Source organism: Geotrypetes seraphini, chromosome 4 (genome assembly GCF_902459505.1).
Source record: "Geotrypetes seraphini chromosome 4, aGeoSer1.1, whole genome shotgun sequence".
NCBI classification, from domain to species: domain Eukaryota; kingdom Metazoa; phylum Chordata; class Amphibia; order Gymnophiona; family Dermophiidae; genus Geotrypetes; species Geotrypetes seraphini.
In genome coordinates this window covers 299,952,365-299,978,141 of record NC_047087.1, presented here as the reverse complement: position 1 = coordinate 299,978,141, position 25,777 = coordinate 299,952,365, and the positions used below count along the sequence as shown (strand labels likewise).

Below are 25,777 nucleotides of genomic sequence, written 5' to 3'. Positions count from 1 at the left end.
AACAACCTGCCGCGCTAGTCGCTAACACCTCCATTGATGAGGCGTTAGTATTTTGGCTTGCCGCGGGGGTTAGCGCGTGATCAAATGTCCGACGCGCTAACCCCCGTAGCGCACCTTAATAAAAGGAGCCCAAAGTCATCCAAAAAACGGTATAAACTGGCACTTGGGGCTCCATTTCCGAAGGTGCGCTAGGGCCTTAATGTGCAGAATAGAACGCACTAGCCACTACCGCCTGCTTTTGAGCAAGCGGTAGATTTACGGCTAGTGCGCGCTATAGCGCACCTTTGTAAAAGGAGCCCTTGGACGTTTTAATCACCAAAACATTCAAGTAGCGATTTTTGAAATGAAACCCCTGAACCCTTTATAAAACCACGCAAGAGGTTTTCAGCGCCAGTCAGCACGCTGAATGCTTCCAGGTTGCAGACACCCTCAACGCCATCCCAGGCTGGCTCAGTGCAGCGAGCAGACCTGGATCTCCCACCCTCTCCGAAAGCAAACTACAACCTGCTTATCAGATACAACATAGTCTTATTCTAAGATGTAGCAAATCTTGTATGTAATTCTGTTAGCAGTTCTGCAATATGTTCAATTAAGATCAATTTGTACAGTCTGCGATGAGACTTTCTGTCAGTATAGTGTTTCTTCAGCACTTATGATTGTACCATACCCCTGATGCAAGTGAATGCTGAAATGTTTACATGGTAATGTGTTTAATTAGTATTTTTTAACCTGTGACGTGTTTAATTAGTATTTTTTAACCTTTAAATTTTAAATCTTTTCTAAATTGTTTTTTTTAACTAGAGCTGATCCAGTTTTTAGTAGAATTTGCTGCAGGCTGCAAAGAATTCCCTCCGCGTAGCCAAAAAAGAGCCCCTCCTACTTCTCCCAAGCACTGCAGAAAGATTCTCAGAGACCAACTATGCCACGGTCCCGCCGTAGACGCCACGCGTCACCGCGACTTTTGCAAATGGAGCCGAGACGGAGGGGGAATTAAAGACATGAGAAAACCGCAATGATTTTTAGGTGAAGCTAATCCCTTACCTCTCCTGCCTCCCCTGCCCGGTCATTTGCGGTCAGAAAATACTGCGAATGACTGGGACCACGAACCGCTGACCGTAAATTCGCGGGGGAGCACTGTATATTTTAAAAAAAAAACAAGGTCAAGCATGTCTACTTTAGAATGACAGTTCTGGAGAACAAATACCCAAAAGCTAAAGACTATTTTCTAGTGTGTGGCACGGTGGTTAGAGCTACAGCCTCAGCACCCTGCGGTTGTGGGTTCAAATCCCATGCTGCTCCTTGTGACCCTGGGCAAGGACTGGCGGAGAAGCAGTGACATTCTTAAAACTACTAACCTATCCTGCCTGCAGCTAAGTAGCTTGATTTTTTGTTCTGAATTTAGTAGAGAAGCATTTTGCGGGACAGGAGGGGGATCAAGAGCCGGTGAGGAATCATTCCCTTTCTAGTGCGGTTGTAGAAGTTAGAAACGCACGGGGAGCTGAGGCTCTCCCCTTATTATTAATATTTGAAACAATAAAAGCTTTATGCAGACAAAGTTCAATGTCTTTGTGCTTACTATAAAAAAACATTTTGAGAAAGGTATTGGACGTAGAATTTGATTTTTTTAAATTTCTCATTCCTGTATATGGTTTTTTGACAAGTCACTTAATCCCCCATTGCTCCAGGTACGTGAGATAAAGTGTGAGCTTGCCAGGACAGATAAGGTAAAATGCTTGAGTACCTGAATGTACACCGCTTAGGTTATAGTGGTATATAAATAAATAAATAAATAAAATACTATGGGGCTCATAATCGAAAGAGAAAAACGTCCAAAAAAACAGCCTAAGTCGGCACTTGGACGAACACTGTCCAAATACGTCCAAGCGCCGATAATGAAAGCGGGTTTTGGACGTATTTCTAAACGACCTAGGCCTACATAGTGCCGCTGAGTGACCAAAGCTAAACCGGGCGTTTCAGGAGGAGTGTCGAGGGCAGGATGTGGGCCGGCTTAGACTTAGTTGTATAGCATGTATAACCGAAAGTTATACAGCCGATGATCGACGGAACTTGGACGTTGTGACTTAGACCATGTAAAACATGGTCTAAGTCACAAAATCCCACCTAAACTCACCAGATAAACACTGCAAACACATAACACAGACCCCCACACACCACCCCAGTGATCACCGACCCCCCTCCCCCACCCCCATAAAAATATTAATCACACCTTTAAAATTCAGCCTCCAGACCATCATCACTTGGCCACCTGGCGTAGGAAAGCCTAGTCGTCCTGCACAGAGGCGGCTTAAGCCATTTTGGGGGTGGGTTAGGGACTCATGGAGAGGAGGACCCATGCCCATAAGCCCCTGTAATCACTGCATTGATACTTAAACATGTGCACTCCCCTATACACCCCCAAAACCCTTTTTTACTGGCATATAAGTGGCTCCTGTAGCTATAAGGACTATTAGGGTGGTAGATAAGTGGGTCTAGGGGATTCTAGAGGTGGTTTGGAGGGCTCACCATGACCTATAAGGAAGCTGTAGTGAGGAGGAGAAGACATGGCACCCTTTTTGTGAAGTTCACAGCAGTGCCCTGTAAGGTACCCCACTATTTAGGTGCCATGTCTGGGTGTGCAGTCCATCACTTTGCAGACCCTCCCACATCCAACAGGGCTTGTTCTAGGTGTTTTGGATTTGGACGAAAAGTTGGACGAAAATGTGGTATAAAGATGGACGATTTAACGACTTGGACGATCAGATCGGCAGGACGTACAGTTAGACGATTTTCGAAAGAAAAAATATTTGGGATGGATTTTTTGCAAATGTGTCCTAGGCTGTTTTTTTACTTTGGACGACTTGCGACTTAGACAAAAACGGACTTAGACGTTCCTTTCGATTATGCCCCTCCACATATATAAAGTCACAAGCTGATATTTCCCATATCAAGGAAGAACTTCATTCTGGTCACCACCATGATACAGAGAGCTAAGCTATCACAAACCCCCTCTTCTACTAAACCGCGCTAGCATTTTTAGCGCGGAGAGCCACGCTGAATGGCCCGTGCTGCTCCCCACGCTCATAGAGTTGTTATGAGCGTCAGGAGCAGCGCGGGTCATTCAGCGCGGCTCCCCGCACTAAAACCGTTAGCGAGGTTTAGTAGAAGAGGCCCAAAATGTCTGAAATTCTATAACCTCACATACTACTGATGTTTCAGAACCACAGTGACTGAATAATAGTACCCATCAGTTCCAAGAGCTTGGGCTCAATCATTTTTCTAGAACAGAATCTCTTAGAACAGGGATTTCCAACCTCAGTCCTCAGGGGCTGCATTCCAGTTAGGCTTTCATGATTTCCCCAATGAATACACAGGGGATCTATCTTCCTGCAGTGCCTCAATTGCATGCAAATAGATATCATGCATATTCATTGAGGAAATCCTGAGAAACCTACGGGACGATGGCCAAAGGTTGGATACCCCTGTCTTAGAACTCTACACTCAGCATTTATATACATTTTTCTGGTAATATATAGAAATAAAACAAAAGCATAAAGGAAAGAAAATAATATCATTTTTATTGAACTAACAATGTAGTGTATGATTAGCTTTCAAAGATAATCCCTTCTTCCTCAGTTCAGAAATAAGGGCTAGATTCATGAACCTGCCCAATTGGGCCCAATCCGGGCAGGTCCGATGAATTCAGAAAACCCTAATATGCAGATGGGGGTGATCGGAGGAATGCCCCCATCCGCCTGCCCGGATCGCTCAATAGCGATCCCAGTGCATGCGCAGACCATCTGTAGATCTGTAGATGGTCTGCGCATGCGCTGGACCTCCGGGCCCGGCATAGATTTTTTTTTCTTTTTTAAGGAGCCCAAGCACTGCGGGGAAGGGTGGGAGAGTCAGGGCAGGCAGGTAGGCAGGCGTGTTCGGGGCTGTGACTTTTTTTTGTTGTTGTTTTAAGCTTTTTTTAAACTTTTGTAGATTAGCGAGCCCATGGTTTTAACCTGCTTTAAACCCGCGGGTTAAAACCACAGGCTCACAGTGCAGGGAAAAGCAGGAGCAGGCAGGAGAGATGGGGAAGAGCAGGGCGGCGATCGGGGCAGAGAAGGGCGGCATTCGGGGTTAGCAGGCAGGAGACATCGGGGCAGAGCAGGGCGACGTTCAGGGAGAACAGACAGGAAACAGATCAGGGCAGAGCAGGGCCTCTATGGAGCTGGAGAGTCGGAAAGACGTTTTCGACTGGTCCCCAGCAGTCGCTTCTTGGGATGATCGGCCAGCCTAGTCGGTTTGGAAAATTTGTGTTGTGAATCGCATCCTTGCCTATTTTGCACGCGTTTCTCCTCATTTGCATGCACGGATTCGAATAGGATCGCAAGAGAGGTTAGTGAATGGGGCCCGAGGGAAATCTAGTTGCAAAGGGGTATAAGGAAAACATAGTGGAGACAAAAAGAGGCGATAAAGCAGTTTGAATTTCTTTATAGTGGGAAAGAAAGTCAAGTAGGAGACAGAGAGGTGACACAGCACTTTAAGTTTCTTTGTAGTGGGAAAGAAAGCCAAGGTCTCTATTAAGTAGGAGACAGAGAGGTGACACAGCACTTTAAGTTTCTTTGTAGTGGGAAAGAAAGCCAAGGTCTTTGTTGAGTGATGTCCAGTGGGTATCAGAATATTTTATCATTGGATTCTCACCATAAAATCGCTGGGGCAGTGGTTAGTTTTTCTAAAATGCTTTCCGACAGAGGTATATCAACATTGAACTCTAGCAATGGCGATTGTTAACGAATAGTTTTCAGGAGTGATTTTGTTCACGGTGAGACTGCTGCTTTTATATTCTATCTTACTGCGCGTGTTAGTTTGGAGAAATTTTCTAACCTGAGCTTTTCTTTTTGTTGTTGGGGGTATCCCCGACCTTGATAAAGTATTTTGAAACGTGTCGGCAAGCAAGGGGAATGAATTAAGAAAAGCTAAGTAATTTATATTTAGTAAATTAATTAAAATGAAAGAAAAACTACTTCAAATGAGTCTTACTGCCTACAACTAATGTTATTGGGACTAATGAGGATTAGGACCGCTGTGAGTTATGCTACTCGAGCGGTGGTCTGAAGATCCCTAAAAACATTAGAGATCCGTCTGCACTCACAGACAATATTGGGAGTGAAGTTGTGTCCGACAGAGGTGACATCCTGGTTAGCGTTGTAATTTTTACTACGATATCTGTGCAAATTAATCCTAGTCTTTAGCATCTGGCCTGTTTCTCCAATGTATCACCCTCCTTTGCAGTTTTTACATTGAATGATATATACCGCATTGGACGATGAGCATCTGTAGGATCCCCTTATGTACCTTTTCCTGAAAGAGTATGGCTCATAACTGGGTTCCTCACCTAGCCTTAAAAGCTTCTGTCTTAAAATAATCAGATCGAGGCCCATCAATATATCAAACACAAAAGAATGAGATATTGTCTTCTGGAAAACATTGCCAAGGCCACCAGCTTCACTCAATTAAGCCCTTTAAGGGTTGCTTTTGTTACATCTAATGAATGGAGCATTACACCACAATGGAATATATAGCAATGCAAATACTCCATAATGGTACCAATTAAAGCTCAATTCACTCTGGCAATTGAGAACATAAGTGCCCCCATTCCTTTCAGTGCGTGTAATCTAAAGGAACTGGTTAATGTGAAGGATGCTTCCTTGCTAATGAGTTTTGTAATCAGGCATCTATTTTAATTTCAAATCGGCAAGATGGGGGGGAGGGGAGCGAACTTCAAGATGAAATGACTAGTCCTAATTAGGATTATAAAAATATTCATCATAGCTTGGCATTAAAGATAAACCTCATTTTCCTACATTTGCATATTGCTTAAGTCAAAGGAGTCTGACAAATTGTCTTTCTTTGACAAATTGTACAAATACTAGATCTGTTTTAGTCTGCCTTTAATTTAAAGAGGTAATACATATTCATGATTTGTAAATGAAGTTTAATGATTTCAGTGCCTTCCTTCATTAACATATGCAAAGGTTTAGCTTATTTAAGGCACCAGAAACTTTAGATCATTCTGTTTATCTTCCACAAACTAAACACTTTCATTTATATCCCTAATTTACAAAACCCTTTGGCAGAGTGCCACACTCGCTGGAACACTTGAAATAGCGCCAAAAGTATTTGGAGAACGGTTGAAAAATTAATGTGAAACAATATAACCCCTGTGTTATGTAAAACGAGCTGTGTCTGCAACCTATGAAGCAAATATCACTGGCAGGTGACTCAACCCCCTCCGTATTCGCGAATTCCCTATCTATGGATTCGTTTTAAACCAAAAAAAAATCACTTTCATTTTTCGGGCTATTTTAAGCCCTGTAAGCCCTCCCTTAAGCCTTTCCTGGTGGTCTAGCGGGTTTTCGGGGCAGGAGAGATCTTCCCACGCTCCTGCCCCGTGCAGATCGCTCACAGGAAATGGCTCGAGAGACTACGGGAGCTCAAGGCAGCCTTTTCCTGTGAGCGATCTGCACGGGGCAGGAGCGTGGGAAGATGGCTCCTGCCTGAAAACCCGCTAGACCACCAGGTAAGGCTTAAGGGGGGGGAGCTTTTAAGGGCTTAAAATAGCCGGGGGAAGAGGGGGTTAGGGGCAGAACCGTCCCAAATATTATTTGCGGTTTTATCATATTCACAGGACGGCTCTGCTCCGAACCCCCGTGAATACGGAGGGGGAAGTGTATGTAGGTTAGAGATTAGTAACGAAAATAATTTTATCACGCAAAAGAAACCCTTTAGAAAGGCCATTCTCAGATTTTTTTAAAAATAAAATTGTCAAAGCTGAGAAATTGTTTATTCTATTCCACTCTATTATTGATATTTTTAAAAACAGGGAAAATGAAGGCCAATAAAGACCATGGGGTCCTTTTACAAAGTCGCACCACGCGTTTTAGCGCACGCTAAACGCTAACGTGCCCGTTATAAGTCTATGGGCGTGTTAGCATTTAGCGCGCGCTAATATTTAGCGTGCATTAAAACGCGTAGTGCGCCTTTGTACACTTAGCTCCCTACTACCATAAACTCCACTGGCTACCCCTGGAAGCATGAGTGCAATTCAAGTTCGCCTGTTTCTGTTTCAAATCCATCCTTGGTTCGGCCCCCCTTATACTTGATACCCCATTTTATCTAAGACCGCCCATCCAAACCCACACGCAGAACCCATCTATTTAGCCATCCAACTCTAAAGGCCTGCCGTTACAAAAGATACCTGAATAGAACCCTCGCCTTCCAAGCAGGTCAGCTTAATAATTGGTTGGCCAACATTATCTCGCGCTCATCATCCTACCTAAACTTCAGGAAACTACTAAAACCTAATCTATTTAACCGATTTATAACCTAAGACCTCTATACCCAACCTATGGTCCCATTTTATCGCACATGTATCCTGCTTATCCATTTAAACTGTATCTTCATTTGCTGAGTGTACTTATTTTCACAGACTATCCAACCCAGTGGCGTACCTAGGGTATGTGGCACCCGGGGCCCATCATTTTTTGACACCCCCCCCCCCCATGTAAAAATTTTTTTTTTTTTTTTTTTTTTTTGCAATAACCATGAAATGGAATAAATGGTCAGAATAGAAACAGGCAGTGAAAATTTTCTTTTATTGAACCTCATATATGTAACCATTATTCCAAACATAACAAAACATAAATTATGTCTAAATTGTCATGACATTAGAAGTACATATGGAGTAGTTGCAGGCAGTGGCGTACTTAGGGTATGTGGCACCCAGGGCCCATCATTTTTTGACACCCCCCCATCTATATGAAAAATATGATTTTTAGTACCAATCTACATATCGCACCACAAGAGTGTACCTAGGAAAAGGCTGCATCTTAAACACTGCAGTGAGCACTAGAACACCAACACATACATTGTAAAACTAAACAAGCCAGATCCCGCACAGTCAATTGGTCCTGTAGTCAATGCCAACTGAAAACTATGTCTTTTTCATACACACAGAACAGAGATACACCCTCGCCCAAAATGGAATAATCACAAACTAAAAATAGAAATATGTAGACAAAAGTTAAACTGATCCGCCAAGAAACCAGACCCTGGATACAATGCAACACCACAAAAAACAGTAACACATGTCCTCTAATACAGTGCAAAATATAAAGACAGTAGATGTAAATTTGAAAAAACTGATACATAACAATCACCACTTTATAAATTAACAAATAAAAATAAAACAAATAATGAGATATAAAAAAATACAATTTTATTGGACTAATCCCCGTAAGCTCGGTCCCCATCCCCGCAAACCACCTGATTCCATCCACACAAGCCTTGAATTGTTTATATTAAAGTATAAAAAGAAACAATATTCTGTACAATTGTCAATTTATAAATCAGCGTCTTCTCCCCACTCTCTTCCCCATTTCCCTTCAGCATCCTCAGCCCACTCTCTCTCCACTTTCCTTCAGCGCACGCACATAAAAACAAGCAAGTAATTTTATATCATTTTCATTCTATTCATTCATAGAAATTAAAGTCTAGATAATGCCAGTCACATAACAAAACATGATTTTACAAAAATAATTCCCTGCAGTCAAGCCTGCAAGGATTATTAGATGTCTTTCAGCAGTTCCCCTCCCTCCCTCCCCCTTACCTTTGTGGCCAAGTCAAAATGATCTACCAACAATAAAATTTTAAAAACACAAAGCACGCTGTACGCAGAGAAAATGTTAATTATCATTTATATTCCGCGGGTTTTCAAAGAGGTCAAGGCAGATGACTTTATGCAATGTCACCTCAGTAACAACTATACAAAAATAGACAAATATTCCCCCTCCCTTTTTACTAAACTGCGATAGCGGTTTTTAGCGTAGGGAGCTGCGCTGAATGCCCCACGCTGCTCTCGACGCTCATAGGCTCCCTGCGCTAAAAAACTCTATTGCGGTTTAGTAAAAGGGGGCCATAGTGCAAAATATAGACAGCAGATATAAATTTTCAAAACGGACACATTTTGATCACTAAGTTGAAAATAAAATCATTTTTCCTACTTTTTTGTCTGGTGATTTCATGAGTCTCTGGTCCTTCTTCTGATCCTTCTTCTTTCTCTCTCCCCCTGGCTCCCCTCTTTATTTCTGCCTTTCTTTCTCTCTCCTCCTGGCCCCCCTCTTTCTTTCTGCCTTTCTTTCTCTCCCCCTTGACCCCCCTCTTTATTTCTGCCTTTCTTTCTCTCCCCTTGGTCCCCCTCTTTCTTTCTGCCTTTCTTTCTCTCTCCCCCTGGCCCTCCTCTTTCTTTCTGCCTTTCTTTCTCTCCCCCTTGACCCCCTCTTTATTTCTGCCTTTCTTTCTCTCTCCCCCTGGCCCCCCCTCTTTATTTTTTTCCTTTCTTTCTCTCTCCCCCTAGCCTGCACAAAGCCATCGTGCCGATTTCTCCACTTCCACGATTCTTTCCCTACCCTCACCCCCAAGCCAGCAGCCGATTTCTCCCTGCTCCTTCCCCGATGTCCTGATGTCCTGAACTTCATCGGGCAGCAGCAGCATTCACAATTCACTGATGTTGCCCGCTTCAGGCCTTCCTCTCTGTCGGGTCCTGTCTTCATGAAAACTGGAAGTAGGCAGGACCCGGCAGAGAACAAGGCCTGAAGCCGGCAACAGCAGCGAATTGTAAACGCTGCTGCTGCCCGAAGAAGGTAATGGAGCACCGAGGCAGTCCGCTTCTCCCCCCTCCCAGCCGAACCCCCGCTGACCCTCCTATCTCCCCCCCCCCGTGAACCTTTCCGACCTTCCCAGCGAGAGCAGCAAACCTCCTTCGCGGCTTTCTCCTCCCTCTGCCGCGTTACTGATGACGTCATCAGTGATGCGGCAGAGGGAGGATAAAGCCGACGCTACTGGAGGGAGGTTTGCTGCTTTCGCTGGGAGGGTCAGAAAGGTTCACTGGGGGGGGGGAGAGAGATAGGATGGTCAGCGGGGTTTCGGCTGGGAGGGGGGAGAAGCGGTCTGCCTTGGTGCTCCAAGGCCTGGCGCCATTACCTTTTTCGATAATGGCGCCGATGCTGCTTTCGCTGGGAGGGTAGGAGCGCGATAGGGACCGGGCCAGCTGTGCACCCCCCCCTAAGGCGGCACCCGGGATGGACCTCCCCCTCGCCCCCCTTGGTACGCTACTGCCCTGGGGAAACAGCCTGCAACAAGATCGCGCAATGCCAGAGATTTTTGCCTGCTTCGGCTGTTTCCTCCGCCGCGGTCCCGCCCCTCCTCTGACATCAGAGGAGGGGCAGGACCGTGGCGGAGGAAACAGTCGAAGCAGGCAAAGATCTCTGGCATCGCGATCTTGCTGCAGGCTGTTTCCAGACGCGACACCCGGTGCAGGGGGGGGGGTAACTGGACCGGACCGGGAGCACCCCCTCAGGGCTTGGTACCCGGGGCGGACCGCCCCCCCCCCGCCCCCCCCCCCCCTTGGTACGCCACTGATCCAACCCCCTCTTTATTATACCTTTATTCGCTGATTGTACCTTACGCAGACTGTCCTGCCCTTCCTTGTTGTACCTATTTTCTCTGACTGTACCTATATTTGCTGATTGTCCAGTCCTTCTTTGTTGTAAACCGCCTCGAACTACTACGGCTTTGCCGGTATATATTATTTTTTATTATTTGTAAAAGGACCCCCATATGACCTATCTAATCTGCCTACCAATATCACCTACTATCCCCTCCACTCTTTTAGAGATCCAACATACCTTGTCCAAGCTTTCTTGAATTCAGATACACTTTTTTTTTTTCTACCTCCTCCACCGGGGAGGCTGTTCCAAGAATCCATCACCTTTTCTGAGAAAAAGCATTTTCTGAATTGCTTCTGAATCTATCCCCTTTCACCTCCATACTATGCACCCTCATTTCAAAGCTTCCTCTCAATTGAAAGAGGCTCGCCTCATGCGCATGTATGCCACGTAGGTACTTAAATATCTCTGCCATAACTTCTCTTTCCCCCTTCCCTCCAAACCAGAACCAGACCCGCCCCAAGCTTCACCCACAACACTATCTGCTACTTAGCAAATCAAAAATATATTCAAACCACTCATTAGGCATTTCCTAATATCATGACAATCCTCATGTAATCCACCTAATGTATTTCATAGCATCATGACAATTCTTGTGTAATCCGCCTTGAACCGTAAGGTAACGGCATAATAGAAATCAGTAATGTAATGTAATATCTATAATAATAAAATGCTAAGCACACAAGCGCACCCTCACTGCGTGTTCCCTGAGATCTAATCTGTCAGGATGTGCCGGCAAGAGTGCACATTTGCGCTTACTACGTCACCACAGGCGAGCGAATGCGGAGTCCTGCCCTCACCTTCCCGAGCCTGCTACTTACTGTTCCCCCCTCACCTCAGAGCAGGCCGCGCCGCGCCACCCCTTCACAACGCCAGCCACAATGGTGATGTCCATTGGCTGGCTCGGTGGCGGGTTGGAGACAGCGCTGATCCTCAGGTCCCCTTCCCCCCCCAGTGGTCAAGAGGAGAGTCACAGGCGGCCCGGCTACTTCAGAGATTACAGTAAAGTGGGCCGGCTTCCCATCCCATGTGTGTCCCCCTCCCGACAGCGTTGAAATTGCAGAATCCTCCTTCTGATAGTTCTCCATAGCTGGCAGGGATTGACTGGGGGAAGGCTGCGAGAAGGACGGAACGATCCAGGCTGCGAAGAACCCAAACCCCCCCTCCCGCCGCACTCCAACACTCCCGCCCAGTTCAGCCATAGACGAGGTAAGAAACGCCTCCTTCTCTCCCCCCCAACCCGGGCAGAGGAGAAGCCGACAGAGCCCCCAATTCGAGTGGTAGTACATGGCGAGAGAGAGACCAGGGGGGGAACACAGCCCGCGATGTAAAACATACCCGGAGCTGAAAATGAAATGAAACGCCGAGGAAGGTAAGCAGGGTTCAGCCCGGGATACCCTGGCACTCTTGCACCACTTTGGACGATGGGGAGGGGGAAGTCTTCTTAAAAAAAGAAAAAAAATGAAAAAAAGGTTTGGCCATCCCTGCCTCTTCGGATTTTTTTGTTTCGTTTTGTTTCGGCCCGCTCTTCCCTTTCTTTTGCCACTTTCCCCCTTTTGCGAGGGATTCCTAAAAGTGGATCGGATGAGTTGTTAACGTTAGACTTTTTTTTTTAAGGAATATAAAGCAGAACAGATATACTGTATATATACCATCCCGCGCGCCCAGCCTCCTCCTCCTCCCGCAGATGTGAAAAAAATACAGAAATACTGAAACAGGCTAAGCACAGAGAAAGAAAGAAATAAATACAGACACACACACACACATATTCTAGCACCCGTTACAGACAGAAAGAAAGACAGACAGACAGGCAGAGAGACAGAAAGAAAGAAAGGGGGCAGGGAGAGAGAAAGAAAGAAAGACAGACAGTGGACAGGGAGAGAGACAGAAAGAAAGACAGACAGACAGGGAGCCAGGGAGAGAGACAGAAAGAAAGACAGACAGGGGGAAGGGAGAGTGCCAAAAAGAAAGAAAGACAGGGGGCCAGGGAAAGACAGAAATACAGACAGAAAGAAAGAAAGGGGGCAGGGAGAGAGACTGAAAGAAAGAAAGAAAGAAATGCCTAAGTTTACACATCTATTCTAGCACCCGTTAATGTAATGGGTTAAAACACTAGTATATATACTAGTGTTTTAGCCCGTTACATTCGTTACAGTAACGGGTGCTAGAATAGCCCCACCTATATCCTGACTCTGACCCCACCCATGCCCCGCCTCTATCATGCCCGGACCCTGCCTCCCACTGATCCCAGTCCCACCACCTCACCATTTCCTTTGTACCCTTTTGGCCCTCATAGATCCTCCATTGCATTTATCACCCGACAGGGTCTTTACTTACCCGAGGCGGCAGCAGCAGTCCTGACGTACCAACCTTTCCTCCCTCAGTGCCCAAAAGCAGCAGTGGTCCTACCATTTCCATCTCTCCTAGAATGCACCGGGGAGGGGCCTAAGGCTCTGATTGGTCCAGGTTGCTTAGAATCCCTCCTATGGAAGGAGCCTTAAGCATCTGGGCCAATCTGAGCCCTAGGACCCTCCCCAGATGCACTGGGGGGACTTAAGGCTCTGATTGGCCCAGATTGTTTAAGGCCCCTCCCATGGGGAATGCATGCTGAGGGTTCCCACCAAGAAGGAACGCTGAGAGGCCAGTCACAAGGACACCAGAGACAAAGTATGCTGTCCATGCTGGTCTCCAGAGCATTCCAAGTCAAGTAGATACCATCAAGTTGGTTGCAGGAAAGTTGTGAAGCTGTCTCTGCCCCTGAAGAAGGGTCTAAACAGGGTGTGTTAGGCAGATTTTTGACTCACAACACATTAAGTTAGGTTCTTACTTTTGATTTTTCATTTCACTTTCAGGAGAGAAGAAGGGGGACAAAAACCACTAGGGCAGGGGTAGGGAACTCCAGTCCTCGAGAGCCGTATTCCAGTTGGGTTTTCAGGATTTCCCCAATGACTATGCATGAGATCTATTTGCATGCACTGCTTTCAATGCATATTCATTGGAGAAATCCTGAAAACCCGATTAGAATACAGCTCTCGAGGACCAGAGTTCCCTACCCCTGCATTAGGGGATTAAGAAGGTTCCATGCCTTAATCCCTCCAGTGGCCAGCTACTCAATTAGAACACCTTTTTGTTCCCTAGATGCAACTGAAACAAATTTAAGTAAGGGCATCCTTCTTTTTAAACTTGGAAGTTTCCTTCCTTTTGGTAATTGCTGTTGGGCACCTTGATTGTTAGCTCTTCTTAGTCCCGCCCAAAGCATGGCCACAACATGCCCCTTTGCTATTTGGATGTTCAGCCGTGCCAGATGTCCAGATCCTGTCCAAATCCATTGTGTCATTTGGGGATATACATATGCTTCCAAAATAAGCCCCATAATGAACGATGGTCCACCATAACATCTACTGGTATATGAAAAATTGCACACTGAAGAACTGTGTATTCCTATGGCAACTTCTTCCATACTTGTAGCAATCCTGTGGTTTCTGCAGGATTCCCACAATCCCCATTCCTGTACAGGTCTATACTCTAAAATTTACTTCATGATTAGAACATCAATCTAAAACATGGTCGATAATTATGGACTTTTGTGGTTTGGACCTTTGACTATAAACATACCTGATCTCTTTTTGTTTTATTCATATTCATATTAACATTCAATATATCTACTATGAGCATTCATTCTGTTGCTGTATCTCCCAATTTGATAGCTCTCCGTTTGATTTAGCATGATTATTGTCAGTAATATTTACTCTTGCCATTATATTCCCTTGTTACTTATCATCTGATATTTTCTTCTCTCTTTTCTATCTATGCTCTTTATTGATAGCTGATATATTAACATATACTTGCTGTATCGTATACTTGCTGTATCGTATTTCTGTTTGTTTTTTGGGGGGTTTTTTTGTTTTGTTTTCCTTTTTTACAGCCCAATCTCTACTCTCATGCAATGTGATATACTTGATGGTGTCCTCCTCTTTTGATTACTTCCGTAGTTTTTTCGGAAGCTTCTCTTATATTTCTGTATTATACTGTTTATAAAACCAATAAAATTACTGGAACTAAAAAAAAAAAAAAAAAAGAACATCTATCTGAATTTTATGTCGCATTTTCCAAAACGTCTTCCAAGCCACTCACAGCCCTTGGATCAAACCACTGACTGCGTCGTGACCATACCGCGAACCATGGAGCAAATGCCTTGCCATTATTACCAAGCATTTTCACAAATGTTTGATGTACTACATAAATTGTTTATGCCCTAGCGTGCCTCTCTTTCTAACCTGCCTGGCTTTCTGCGAATGATTAGGGCTAATTTTACTTAGGCTGGAGAAAAGGAAATTCACTAGACATCAAAAGGATGCATCGGTCTTTCAATATCACTCACATTTTCCGGTTACATTAGAGATCTAAGCATTAAAACCTATTTGACATTTGATATTATAAAAGGACCAAATTTATAGTGGCTTTCAGTCTGCAAAATGTCACTCTGGCATCCTCAGGGGAGATGTAAGTCACACCTTGCACCTGCCATGCCCTTCACTCACAACAGATGGAAAGCTATATTATGCTCAAGATAATATAGCTCATATTGATGGAATATTTAATATATTAATGCAGTTAGCAGGGTTATAGCTCTTTAGAAAAACAGAAGATAGGGTGAAAACTTGCAAAGACTGTACGACAAAAGCAGAGAAGTTGAGGAAATGTCACTCAGATCCAATACTCCAAATAAATGCCTCACCTTTTGATCAAGGCTGTATGCTAATATCCAGTCTTCCTGTTTAGGGTGAAAGAGCAGGCTCTGGATATAAAAATTCAGTCGGTACTTTTGGTAAGTGGCCCCTTCATCCGAGCTGATCAAGATGCTGCTTTCGATCTCTGGGTCACTGAGGAGCATTATCTAAGATAAAAGAAAAGACCTCGGATGTGATAATGCAATAAAGAAAAGTCAGGCGAACAAAATGAACATTCGCACGTCAGTCGCTACATTCTGTGTTATGAAAACGGCCCCTCGGTTCCCAGCGACGAAGTATAAATGAGGGTTTCTCGAGTAAATTCCACTCACAAATCCACTATTTACAGATTACAACAACTGGTCTAGCTCAGTTCTTCTCAAACCATCTTCGAGGCCAGTCAGGTTTTCAGAATGCCCACAAATGAATGCGCATGAAATACAAGTTTCAAGTTTATTATATTATTTGATTAAACGCTTTTCAGGATACAAAGCGTTTTACAAAGAAATAAAATTGGATTTCTTAAATCACAAATACATCGTAAATAAAAATAATTACTTTAAAATTAAAAAAAAAACGAACTGGGGTAACAAATACATGAAACAGTAGGAAAGGAGGGAAAAAGAAAAAATACAATAAAAAAAAAAAAAAAATGTGTTAATCAGATTAGGTTAGAACATAGGGATGGTGTGAGGAAAAGAATTTGAAAACAGGAAAATCTAAAGAGAGGGGGTAGATAATTTGAATTTAATACAAGACGGAAAATAAACTTTTAGTTAAAGGCTTCTTTAAAAAGAAAACACTTTAAGCTATTTTTGAATTTTTTCAAATCTTGTTCAAGTCGTAAATATAGAGGAAGTGAGTTCCAAATAGTTGGGGCTGTAACCGAGAAGATCAGGTCACGGCGAGTACCAATGATTTTTAAAGAGGGGACATATAGGGAAGCTTGTGAGGATGATCTGAGAACTCTTGACGGACCAAGGGAACAGTGCATGTACATTTATGGCATCTTAAGCACGCATGCGCACTTAGGACGGCGTGTTTCCTGACAGTGTGCTGTGTCCCTCCGTGTCGAATTCCATTTTCGAACACGGAGGCAGGAAACACGCCGGCGACTCCCCCCTCCCGCCCTCATTCACCGCCAGAGAAACCTTCATAGGCGTCGGAATGGGGCGGGGGGGCACAGGCGCCCCTGCCAGCATCTACTTCTCCCCCTCGCCTGCTCACCCGCCCGCCGCGTTTTACTTCAAAGAAAAGCGCTGAGCCGTGCTGCCGCTGGCCTCGCCGCCTTCTCTCCACTGTGACCCGCCCTCTGACAACTTCCTGTTTCTGCCAGGGCTGGCCGCAGTGGAGAGAAGATGCCGAGGAAAGCAACAGTGCGGTGCTGCACTTTTCTTTGAAGTTAAACACTGGGTGGGGTGGGTGGAACAGTTCCTGATGAAAAGATGGGAGAAGGGGGCTGGGGGCTGGGGTAAAAATGGGTTTGGAGCTGGGGCTGAAAATAGGGAACATGTGAGGGAAGGAGGCTTTACTAGCACCCGTTAATGTAATGGGCTTAAACACTAGTCCTGAATAAATCAATTGGATGGTGTGTCTCGAGGATTGGACCAGATTGGATTGGATAAATTTATTTTATATACCGCTTATTACAATGTATTTAAGTGGTTTACATTTAAAAAAGACAGGGTTGAGAATCACTGGCCTAGGCCATAACTGGTTATCATCAGAGACAGGTCATAACTCCGGCATACTTTCTAGACTAGAGTGAGGTCAATGTAATTGGCATTAGATTTTCAAATAGTGTTCCAAAGGCTTGTTGTTCCTAAAAGAGATTTCTGCAATGTATTATTCTTAAATACCCTGTTTCCCTGAAAATAAAACCTATCCCCAAAATAAGCCCTAACATGATTCCTACCCCAAAAATAAGCCCTAGTTAAGATCGACCCCCCAAAGCCCCCCCCCCCCGAATGTACCCGACACTCCCTGACTCCATCCCTGACACTAGTGCTGCCTGATTTGCTGAAAAAAATTGAACTCGTTGATTCAGCAACCCCCACTCCTGCTGCTTTAGGAGGCCTTGGAGCGGAGGCATGTCGGTCTCATGGTGGGAGGGTCGGTGGGGTTCTGCTGCACATGGGGGTGGGGGAGGGACAGAAAGAGGAAGAATTGGAGAGGAAGGGAGAGATCATTGCTGTACATGAAACGGTTTACGTTTACGTTTGAACGAGGTTTAACATCATCAACTACCACCTGGCAAAGATAAGTACATTATTCATTATGAACAAATCACGTTGAGAGTTTGTTTATATAATGCAGGTGGTCAGGGGACAGTGAAGGCAATGATGGTCCCCTTGTTAACCTCGTTTTGGTGATAACACTAAAAACACAGGTTATAAGGTCTGAGCACTTCACATTCTAATAAGAGTATTATTTATATATTATTTATTTGCTATAAGAGCTGTGATTATTGAAATTGCCATAGATTATCATCACAGAGTATAATTATCTATTCCTCCAGAGATAAGTTCATGAAAAAAATAAGACATCCCTGAAAGTAAGCCCTAGCGCATTTTTTAGATCCAAAATTAATATAAGACACTCTCTTATTTTCAGGGAAACACGGTATTAGAAAAGCTAGGATACACGACTTGCAAGTAATACAGAACATAGCTGCGAGGTTAATTAGTGGGTTGTCTCGTTGGGATCATATAACCCTAATACAGAAAAAACTTCATTGGTTGCTCGTTGAATTTCGAACTGAATACAAAATCTGATTGTAATGTATCATGTACTCTGTGGAGAGGCACTATGGTATTTGATCCAAGCTGTGAAAAAGTATATGCAGAATCGTGCTTTACGTTCCCAGTCGGCAATGAGACCGACCCTGGAAAATAACCCACGATGTACTTTATAGAAAAACATGGATGGCAGTAATTTTTGTGGCAAGTCCAAGGCTGTGGAATGCAATGACTGGTTCATTAAGATCAAGTTCAGACTTTAAATTCTTTTAAAAAATCTTTAAAGACCAAGGCCCTCTTTTATGAAGGTGCGCTGATTAGCGTGCACTAAATGCTAACACGTGCATGTTAGTCTATGGACGCATTAGCGTGCGCTAATCCGATTAGCACACTTTAGTAAAAGAGGGGGCAAGTTTCCAAGTTTATTTAGGGCTCCTTTTACTGAGGCCCTCTTTTACAAATGTGCACTAAGCGTTTTAGTGCGCATTTAGCGCGCACTAAATTAACGCATGCGCTATCCGCTAATGCGACCATAGGATAACATGTACATGTTAGCGTTTAGTGCATGCTAATATTTACCGCACGCTAAAAAGCATAGCACACCTTAGTAAAAGAGGGGGGCAAGGTGCGCTATGCTTTTTAGCGTGTGCTAAATATTAGCATGCACTAAATGCTAATGCGTGCATGTTAGTCCACAGATGCGTTAGCGTGCACGCTAAAACACTTAGCACACCTTAGTAAAACTGGGGTTTATCTTTGATATACTGTTTATCAAAAGCATACCTAAACGCTTTACAATTATCAGATATTAAAAATAAAAAAGTTAAAAATAAAAAATAAAGGGAGGGCGACAAAACATGTAGACTTACTGGTACCAAAAGGAATAAGTGGGAAATAGTGAGAGATTAAGGGCTCCTTTTATGAAGGTGCGCTAAGTGTTTTAGCGCGTGCTATAGTGTGCGCTAGCCAAAAATCTACCGCCTGCTCAAAAAGGAGGCGGTAGCGGTTAGTGCGCGCAGCAACTTAGCGCGAGCTGTTCCGTGCGTTAAGGCCCCAACGCGCCTTCGTAAAAGGAGCCCTAAATGCAATGAGAAAATAAAATCGGAAAAGGGAGGGAAAAGAGGGAAGGGCTTAGCACACTAGGATAGGGTAGGGGGTCGCTTCCAAAGAAGCGTTTCAATTCAGAAGCTCTTAAAAGTTCTTAGTCAAATGAAGAAGTTCAGAATGAGTAGGCGTCCTTTTTCCTATCAGGATTGAATTTGAAATAGGAGTTTGACGCAGTGGCGTACCAAGGGGGGAGGAGGGGGGGAAGGTCCGCCCCGGATGCACGGCTTGGGGGGTGCACAGCTGGCCAGGTCTGGGTCCTCCTGCCCTTCCTATCCCCCGGCTCGCGCCACTGCAATCTTACCTCCCCCGCCGACAAGAAGTCTTTCCGACATCAATTCTGACGTCGGAGAGGACATTCCGGGCCAGCCAGGCAGTGATTGCCTGCCTGGAAAGTCCTCTCCGACTTCAGAATTAATATCAGAAAGACTTCTTGTCGGCGGAGTGAGGTAAGATTGCAGGCGCAGACCAGAGGAAAGGAAGGTGAGAGGCGCTTTTTTTTTCTTTTTTCCGCGGCAGGGAGGGCAGGATGTAGGCAGGCAAGCTGGCTGTCTTTAGCGCAGCAGGGAGGGAGGGAGACAGGTAGGCAGACAAGCAGGCTGGCTTTGGGGGTGGACAAAATCTGGAAGGCAGTGGAGGGGACATAAAGAGGCACTGGGGACACTAAGGACACGGAAAGGAGGCACTGTGGGCACCATGGACTAGGGAAGGAGGCACTATGGACACAGGAAAGAGGCACTGTGGGCACCATGGACACGGGAAGGAGGCACTGGGGGCACCATGGACACAGGAAGGAGGCACTGGGGGCACCAAAGACACAGGAAGGAGGAACTGGAAGCACCATGGACACGGGAAGGAGGCACTGGGGGCACCATGGACATGGGAAGGAGGCACTGGGGGCACTAAGGACATGGGGGGGAGGGAATAGGAAGGGACAATTGTTGGGCCTGAGTGCAGAAAGAAAGGATACACAGTCAATTAATAGATGTCCCCTTTTGATGAAAAAATAAATGGTCACGTTACCTCTGACTTACTTTCTCTGCAGCAGAGTCGGCCGCTGCGCTGAGGTGCAGGAAGGTCCCATAATGACTCGTCTGCCGGCTCTGCTCCAGATGAAATAAGTTATGTCGGAGGGGGTGGACCCAGCAGACGCAGTCATTGTGAGACTTTGCCACAACTCCCTGCGTCTGCCGGAGCAGAGCCAGCAGACGAGTCATCGCGGGATCTTCCAGCATGTGGCTGCTGAGTCTGCTCCAGAGCAAGTACGTTGGAGTGGGGTGGACTGGCAGCCAGCAGCTACAGTCATCGTGGGACCTTGCTGCATGAAGGGAGAGAAAGGAGCAGGATTTCTGGAATGGAAGAGTGGTGGAAGGAAAGAAAGGGGGCAGGATAGTATGGAAGGGTGGTGCTGATAGAATTGATGTATAGAGAAAGGGGAGAGACATAAGGGAGAAGGATATTGGAGGGAAAGAAAGGGGGCAGATGCTGATTGAAGAGGGGTGGATGGCGAGAGAAAGGGCAGACATTGGATGGTAGTGGAAAGCCTATGCTGGATGGAAGTGCAGATGGGAGAGATAAGGGTGCAAATGCAGGTAGGAAATGGGAGGAGAGAAAGAGGGGAGCAGACACTGGATGGAAGTGGACAGAGAAAGGAGAAGGTACTAGATGGAAGGGTTGGAGAAAGAGGGTACATGATGGAAGGAGGGGATAAATAAAAGGAGGACACATGATGGGGAAAAAAGGATTGAGTTATGGAAACACTGGAGGGGTGAGGGAAAGAGGTGGCAAGCTTTAGGTAGACAGTAAAAAAGGACATTGATGAGAGGATAGTAAGAACGTCATCTAGACAGATGCAGAAAATAAATTGAAAGGGAAAAAAGGGAAAGGGATTGCAGAGGGAAGGAGACGAGAGAGATGCCAGACCAATGGGGGTGAAAGGAGAGATGGAAGGGAGAGGCATACAGTTTCTGGAAGGGGCATAGAAGGAGAGAAGATGCCATATAGGGGAAGAGAGACGGCAGACAGTGGATGGAAGGAAGAGAGTTACAAGAAGATGAGGAAAGCAGAAACCACAGAAGACAAAGGTAGAAAAAAATTTTCTATTTATTTATTGCTTTAGGAGACATGTGTCACTGTTTCTGTGGTGCACTGTATGCAGAGTCCAGCTTCTTACTGGTTCGATTTAAGTTTTGTTTATGTATTTTTATTTTATCCCTCCTTTTACAAAACTGTGGTAGCAGCTCTGATGCTCAGAATTCTGTGAGCGTCAGAGCTGTTACCACTGTGGCTAAAATCCACACTACAGGTTTGTAAAAGAGGGAGAGGTTAGTTTGTGATTACATATTCCATACTAGGCGAAGGTGTTTTCTGTATTCTGTGTGTTCGAAAGACATGGTTTTTTGTTAGGCTTGACTGCAGGACTGATCTGTACTAGTCTGACTTGTTTAGTTTTACAATGGGTGTATTGATGTTGTACTGTTCACTGCAGTATGTAAGATGCTGCCTTTTCCTAGGTACTCATGTGTGACATGTGGCTTGTTACTAAAAATCATGTTTTTTTTACAGATGGGAGAGAGGTGTCAAAAAATGAGCCCCGGGTGTCACATATGCTAGGTACGCCACTGGTTTGACGTATTTTAACGTCAAGCTCAAATATGTTACTATCCCCTGAGGAAGGCGACGTAGTCGCCGAAACTGGGTCCTAGTTGGGATTTCGTTTGTTTTTACATATTTCAGTGACTTTGCTCCAATAAAAGACTTTTATCCATTTGTTGGTTGCGACATCTCCAGTGCCTCTTTTTGCTGTTCTTTCCATAGTAACTCGAGGCTTTGTTTCTTCTTTTTCTGTTTCCTAGCTCAGACATGCGCAACTCCGGTCCTCGAGGGCCGGAATCCAATCGGGTTTTCAGGATTTCCCCAATGACTATGCAGGAGATCTATTTGCATGCACTGATTTCAATGCATATTCATTGGGGAAATCCTGAAAACCTGATTGGATTCCAGCCCTCGAGGACAAGAGTTGCCCATGTCTGGTTTAGCTTTTTGCTGTTGGATTTGTAGAATTGTAAATTTTATTTAATATAGTAACATAGTAGATAACGGCAGATAAAGATACGAATGGGTCCATTCAGTCTGCCCAACCTGATTTAATTTAAATTAAAAAAAATAAAAAAAAAGTTTTCTTCTTAGTTATTTCTGGGCAAGAATCCAAAGCTCTACCCGGTATTGTGCTTGGGCTCCAACTGCTGGAGTCTCCATCAAAACTCACTCCAGCCCTCCCAGCCTTTGAAGCCCTCCCCAGCCCATCCTCAACCAAAACACCATATACAGACACCTACCGTGCAAGTCTGCCCAGTACTGCCCTTAGTTCTTCAATGTTTACTATTATTTTCTGATTCTAGATACTCTGAGTTCATCCCACACTTTTTTGAACTCCGTCAACTTTTTCCTTTCCACCACCTCTCTCGGCAGCGCATTCCAGGCATCCACCACCTCTCCGTAAAGTAGAATTTCCTAAAATTGCTCTTGAATTTACCACCCCACAACCTCAAATTATGTCCTCTGGTTTTACCATTTTCCTTTCTCTGGAAAAGATTTTGTTCTACGTTAATACCCTTCAAGTATTTGAATGTCTAAATCATATCTCCCCTGCCCCTCCTTTCTTCTAGGGTATACAATTCATATTCAGGGCTTCCAGTCTCTCCTTATACGTCTTCTGGCGCAAACCTCCTGTCATTTTTGTCGCCCTCCTCTGGACCGCTTCAAGTCTTTTTACATCCTTTTCCAGATGCGGTCTCCAAAACTGAACACAATACTCCAAATGGGGCCTCACCAACGACCTGTACAGGGGCATCAACACCTTCTTCCTTCTACTGGCCACGCCTCTCTTTATACAGCCCAGTATCTCAGCCACCACCTTATCACACTGTTTTTTTGCCTTTAGATCTTCGGACACTATCACCCTAAGGTCCTTCTCCCCGTCTGTGCATATCAGCCTCTCACCTCCCAGCATATACGGTTCCTTCCGATTATTAATCCCCAAATGCATTACTCTGCATTTCTTCGCATTGAATTTTAGTTGCCAGATATTAGACCATTCCTCTAACTTTTCCAGATCCTTTTTTCATATTTTCCACTCCCTCTTCGGTGTCTACTCTGTTACAAATTTTGGTATCATCTGCAAAAAGGCAAATTTTTCCTTCTAACCCTTCAGCAATGTCACTCACAAATATATTGAACAGGATCAACCCTAGCACCAAACCCTGAGGGACTCCACTACTCACCTTTCCTTCCTCCGAGCGACTTCCATTAACCACCACCCTCTGGCGTCTGTCTGACAGCCAGTTTTTAACCCAGTTCACCACTTTGGGTCCTAACTCAGCCCTTCAAGTTTGTTCAAGAGCCTGTACCATATCAAAGACTTTGCTGAAATCTAAGTAAATTACATCTAGCATGTCCTCGATCCAGCTCTCTGTTCACTCAATCAAAAATTTCAATCAGGTTCGTTTGGCACGATTTACCTTTTGTAAAGCCATGTTGCCTCGGATCCTGTAACCCATTAGATTCAAGGAAGTACACTATCCTTTCTTTCAGTGAGGCTAACTGGCCTGTAGTTTTCCGCTTCATCCCTGTGACCACTTTTGTGAATAGAGACCACATCCGCTCTCCTCCAATCCACAGGAACCACTCCCTTCTCCAGAGATTTGTTGAACAAGTCTTTAATAGGACCCACCAGAACCTCTCTGAGCTCCCTCAGTATCCAGGGATGGATCCCGTCCGGTCCCATCACTTTGTCCACCTTCAGTTTTGTTGCTCATAAGCACTCTCCTCCATGAACGGCGCAGAATCTACTCCATTTTCTCGTGTAACTTTGCCAGACAATCTCGGTCCTTCTCCAGGATCTTCTTCTGTGAACACAGAACAGAAGTATTTGTTTAGCACATTTGCTTTTTCCTCATCACTCTCCACATATCGGTTCCCAGCATCTTTTAGTTTAGCAATTCCATTTTTCATCTTCCTCCTTTCACTAATATATCTGAAAAAAATTTTTGTCTCCCTTTTTTACATTTTTAGCCATTTGTTCTTCCGCCTGTGTTTTCGCCAGACGTATCTCTCTCTTGGCTTCTTTCAGTTTCACCCAGTAGTCCTTTCTGCACTCTTCTTCTTGGATTTTTTTTAATTTCAGGAACACCTTTATTTTCTCCGCCACTAGTTTGGAGAACCATATTGGTTTCTTTTTTCTCTTGTTTGTCTTTATTTTCTTCACATAGCCATTTTTACCGCTCCTTTCAGCTTAGACCACTGTCTTTCCACTTCTCTTATGTCCTTCCATCCTAACAGCTCTTTCTTCAGGTACCGTACTCTCCCATTTTATTAAAGTCTCTACGTTTGAAATCTAGGACTTTAAGTATCGTGCGGTCACTCTCCACTTTAGCCGTTATATGTATTTGTTGTTTTCATTCATCTATGAATGTGGACATTGTAACCCATTTAGGATAAAAGCGAGATAGAAATCTTTAAAAATCAATCAATCAATAAATATTGGCAAACTCCTGAACATCTTAAATAGCTGGCTGGCTGACCTTCCTAGACAGAAATTCCTTACAAGCATTATTGACTCCCAGGCTTTCGAGTCAAGAGCAGGGGTTCTCACCCCATTCACAGAACACGCCTAGCCAGTCTGGTTTTCAGGATAATTCCAATGACTATGCGAGAGATAGATTTGAGTATAATGAAAGCAGGCCGTGCATGCAAATTTATCTCATGCACATTCATCACAGATGCCATGAAAATGTGGTCTAAAATAAGAATTTTCTTTCTAATGGTTCTCAGCCATTTCTTTTTCCTTATTGCTTTGCTGCCTGATTATTTTCGTTCAGTTTCCTTGTGACTTCAACCAGGCCACACCAAGCTTTATCTTAATTTATTTTGATAGCTATAACACACTTTTCCAGAAATATCCCCTCATTTAAGGCATCCTGTCTCCGAGCACTTTATTTTTCAACAGAATGGAGCTCCAGGGCATTGAACTACAAGACAGTTGAGCTCTTAGTTAACGAAACTCCAGAATTCATTGATCCAACAGCTCAGCGTCATCAAAGGCAAGAACACTCTCGATAGAAATTATGAATTAACTAAGAAGGAAACTCATCATACTATTGTATTTTCAAAGGGCTCCTTTTACAAAGGTGCGCTAGTGTTTTTAACGCACGCACCAGATTAGCGCGCGTTATAGCCGAAAATCTACCGCCTGCTCAAAAGGAGGCGGTATGGATAGCGCGCGCTATTCTGCGCATTAAGGACTTCTTTTATCAAGCCGCACTAGCGGTTTAACGCGCCGCCGGCCGCGCTAACCGCTACCACCTCCTCTTGATCAGACGGTAGGTTTTGGCCAGCGCGTGATGAAACATCGCGCGTGTTAACCCCGCTAGCGCGGCTTGATAAAAAGAGCCCTAACGCCCTAGCGCGGCTTTGTAAAAGGAGCCCTAAATGTTGAAACAATTGCAAAGTATTTTGAAACTAGGCAAGGTGAACACCTTGCCTAGTTTCAAAATACTTTGCAATTGTTTCAACATTTAGGGCTCCTTTTACAAAGCCGCGCTAGGGCGTTAGGGCTCTTTTTATCAAGCCGCGCTAGCGGGGTTAACACGCG

At 44.6% G+C, this 25,777-nt stretch overlaps 1 protein-coding gene across 5 annotated transcripts in view; it reads right to left on the bottom strand.

Annotated features, from left to right (window-relative positions):
* The window catches only part of SORCS3 (sortilin related VPS10 domain containing receptor 3), a 1,299,528-nt gene that overhangs the window by 565,159 nt on the left and 708,592 nt on the right, over positions 1 to 25,777 (bottom strand). For 3 of the 5 annotated variants that reach the window (XM_033941704.1, XM_033941705.1, XM_033941708.1), the window contains one exon: positions 15,292 to 15,450. In XM_033941704.1, coding sequence (XP_033797595.1) covers positions 15,292 to 15,450 — 159 coding nt within the window. Of the gene's footprint in view, positions 1 to 15,291; positions 15,451 to 15,630; positions 15,724 to 16,434; positions 16,476 to 25,777 lie in introns of those variants that run through there. The other 2 variants (XM_033941707.1, XM_033941709.1) reach the window with 2 other exon arrangements.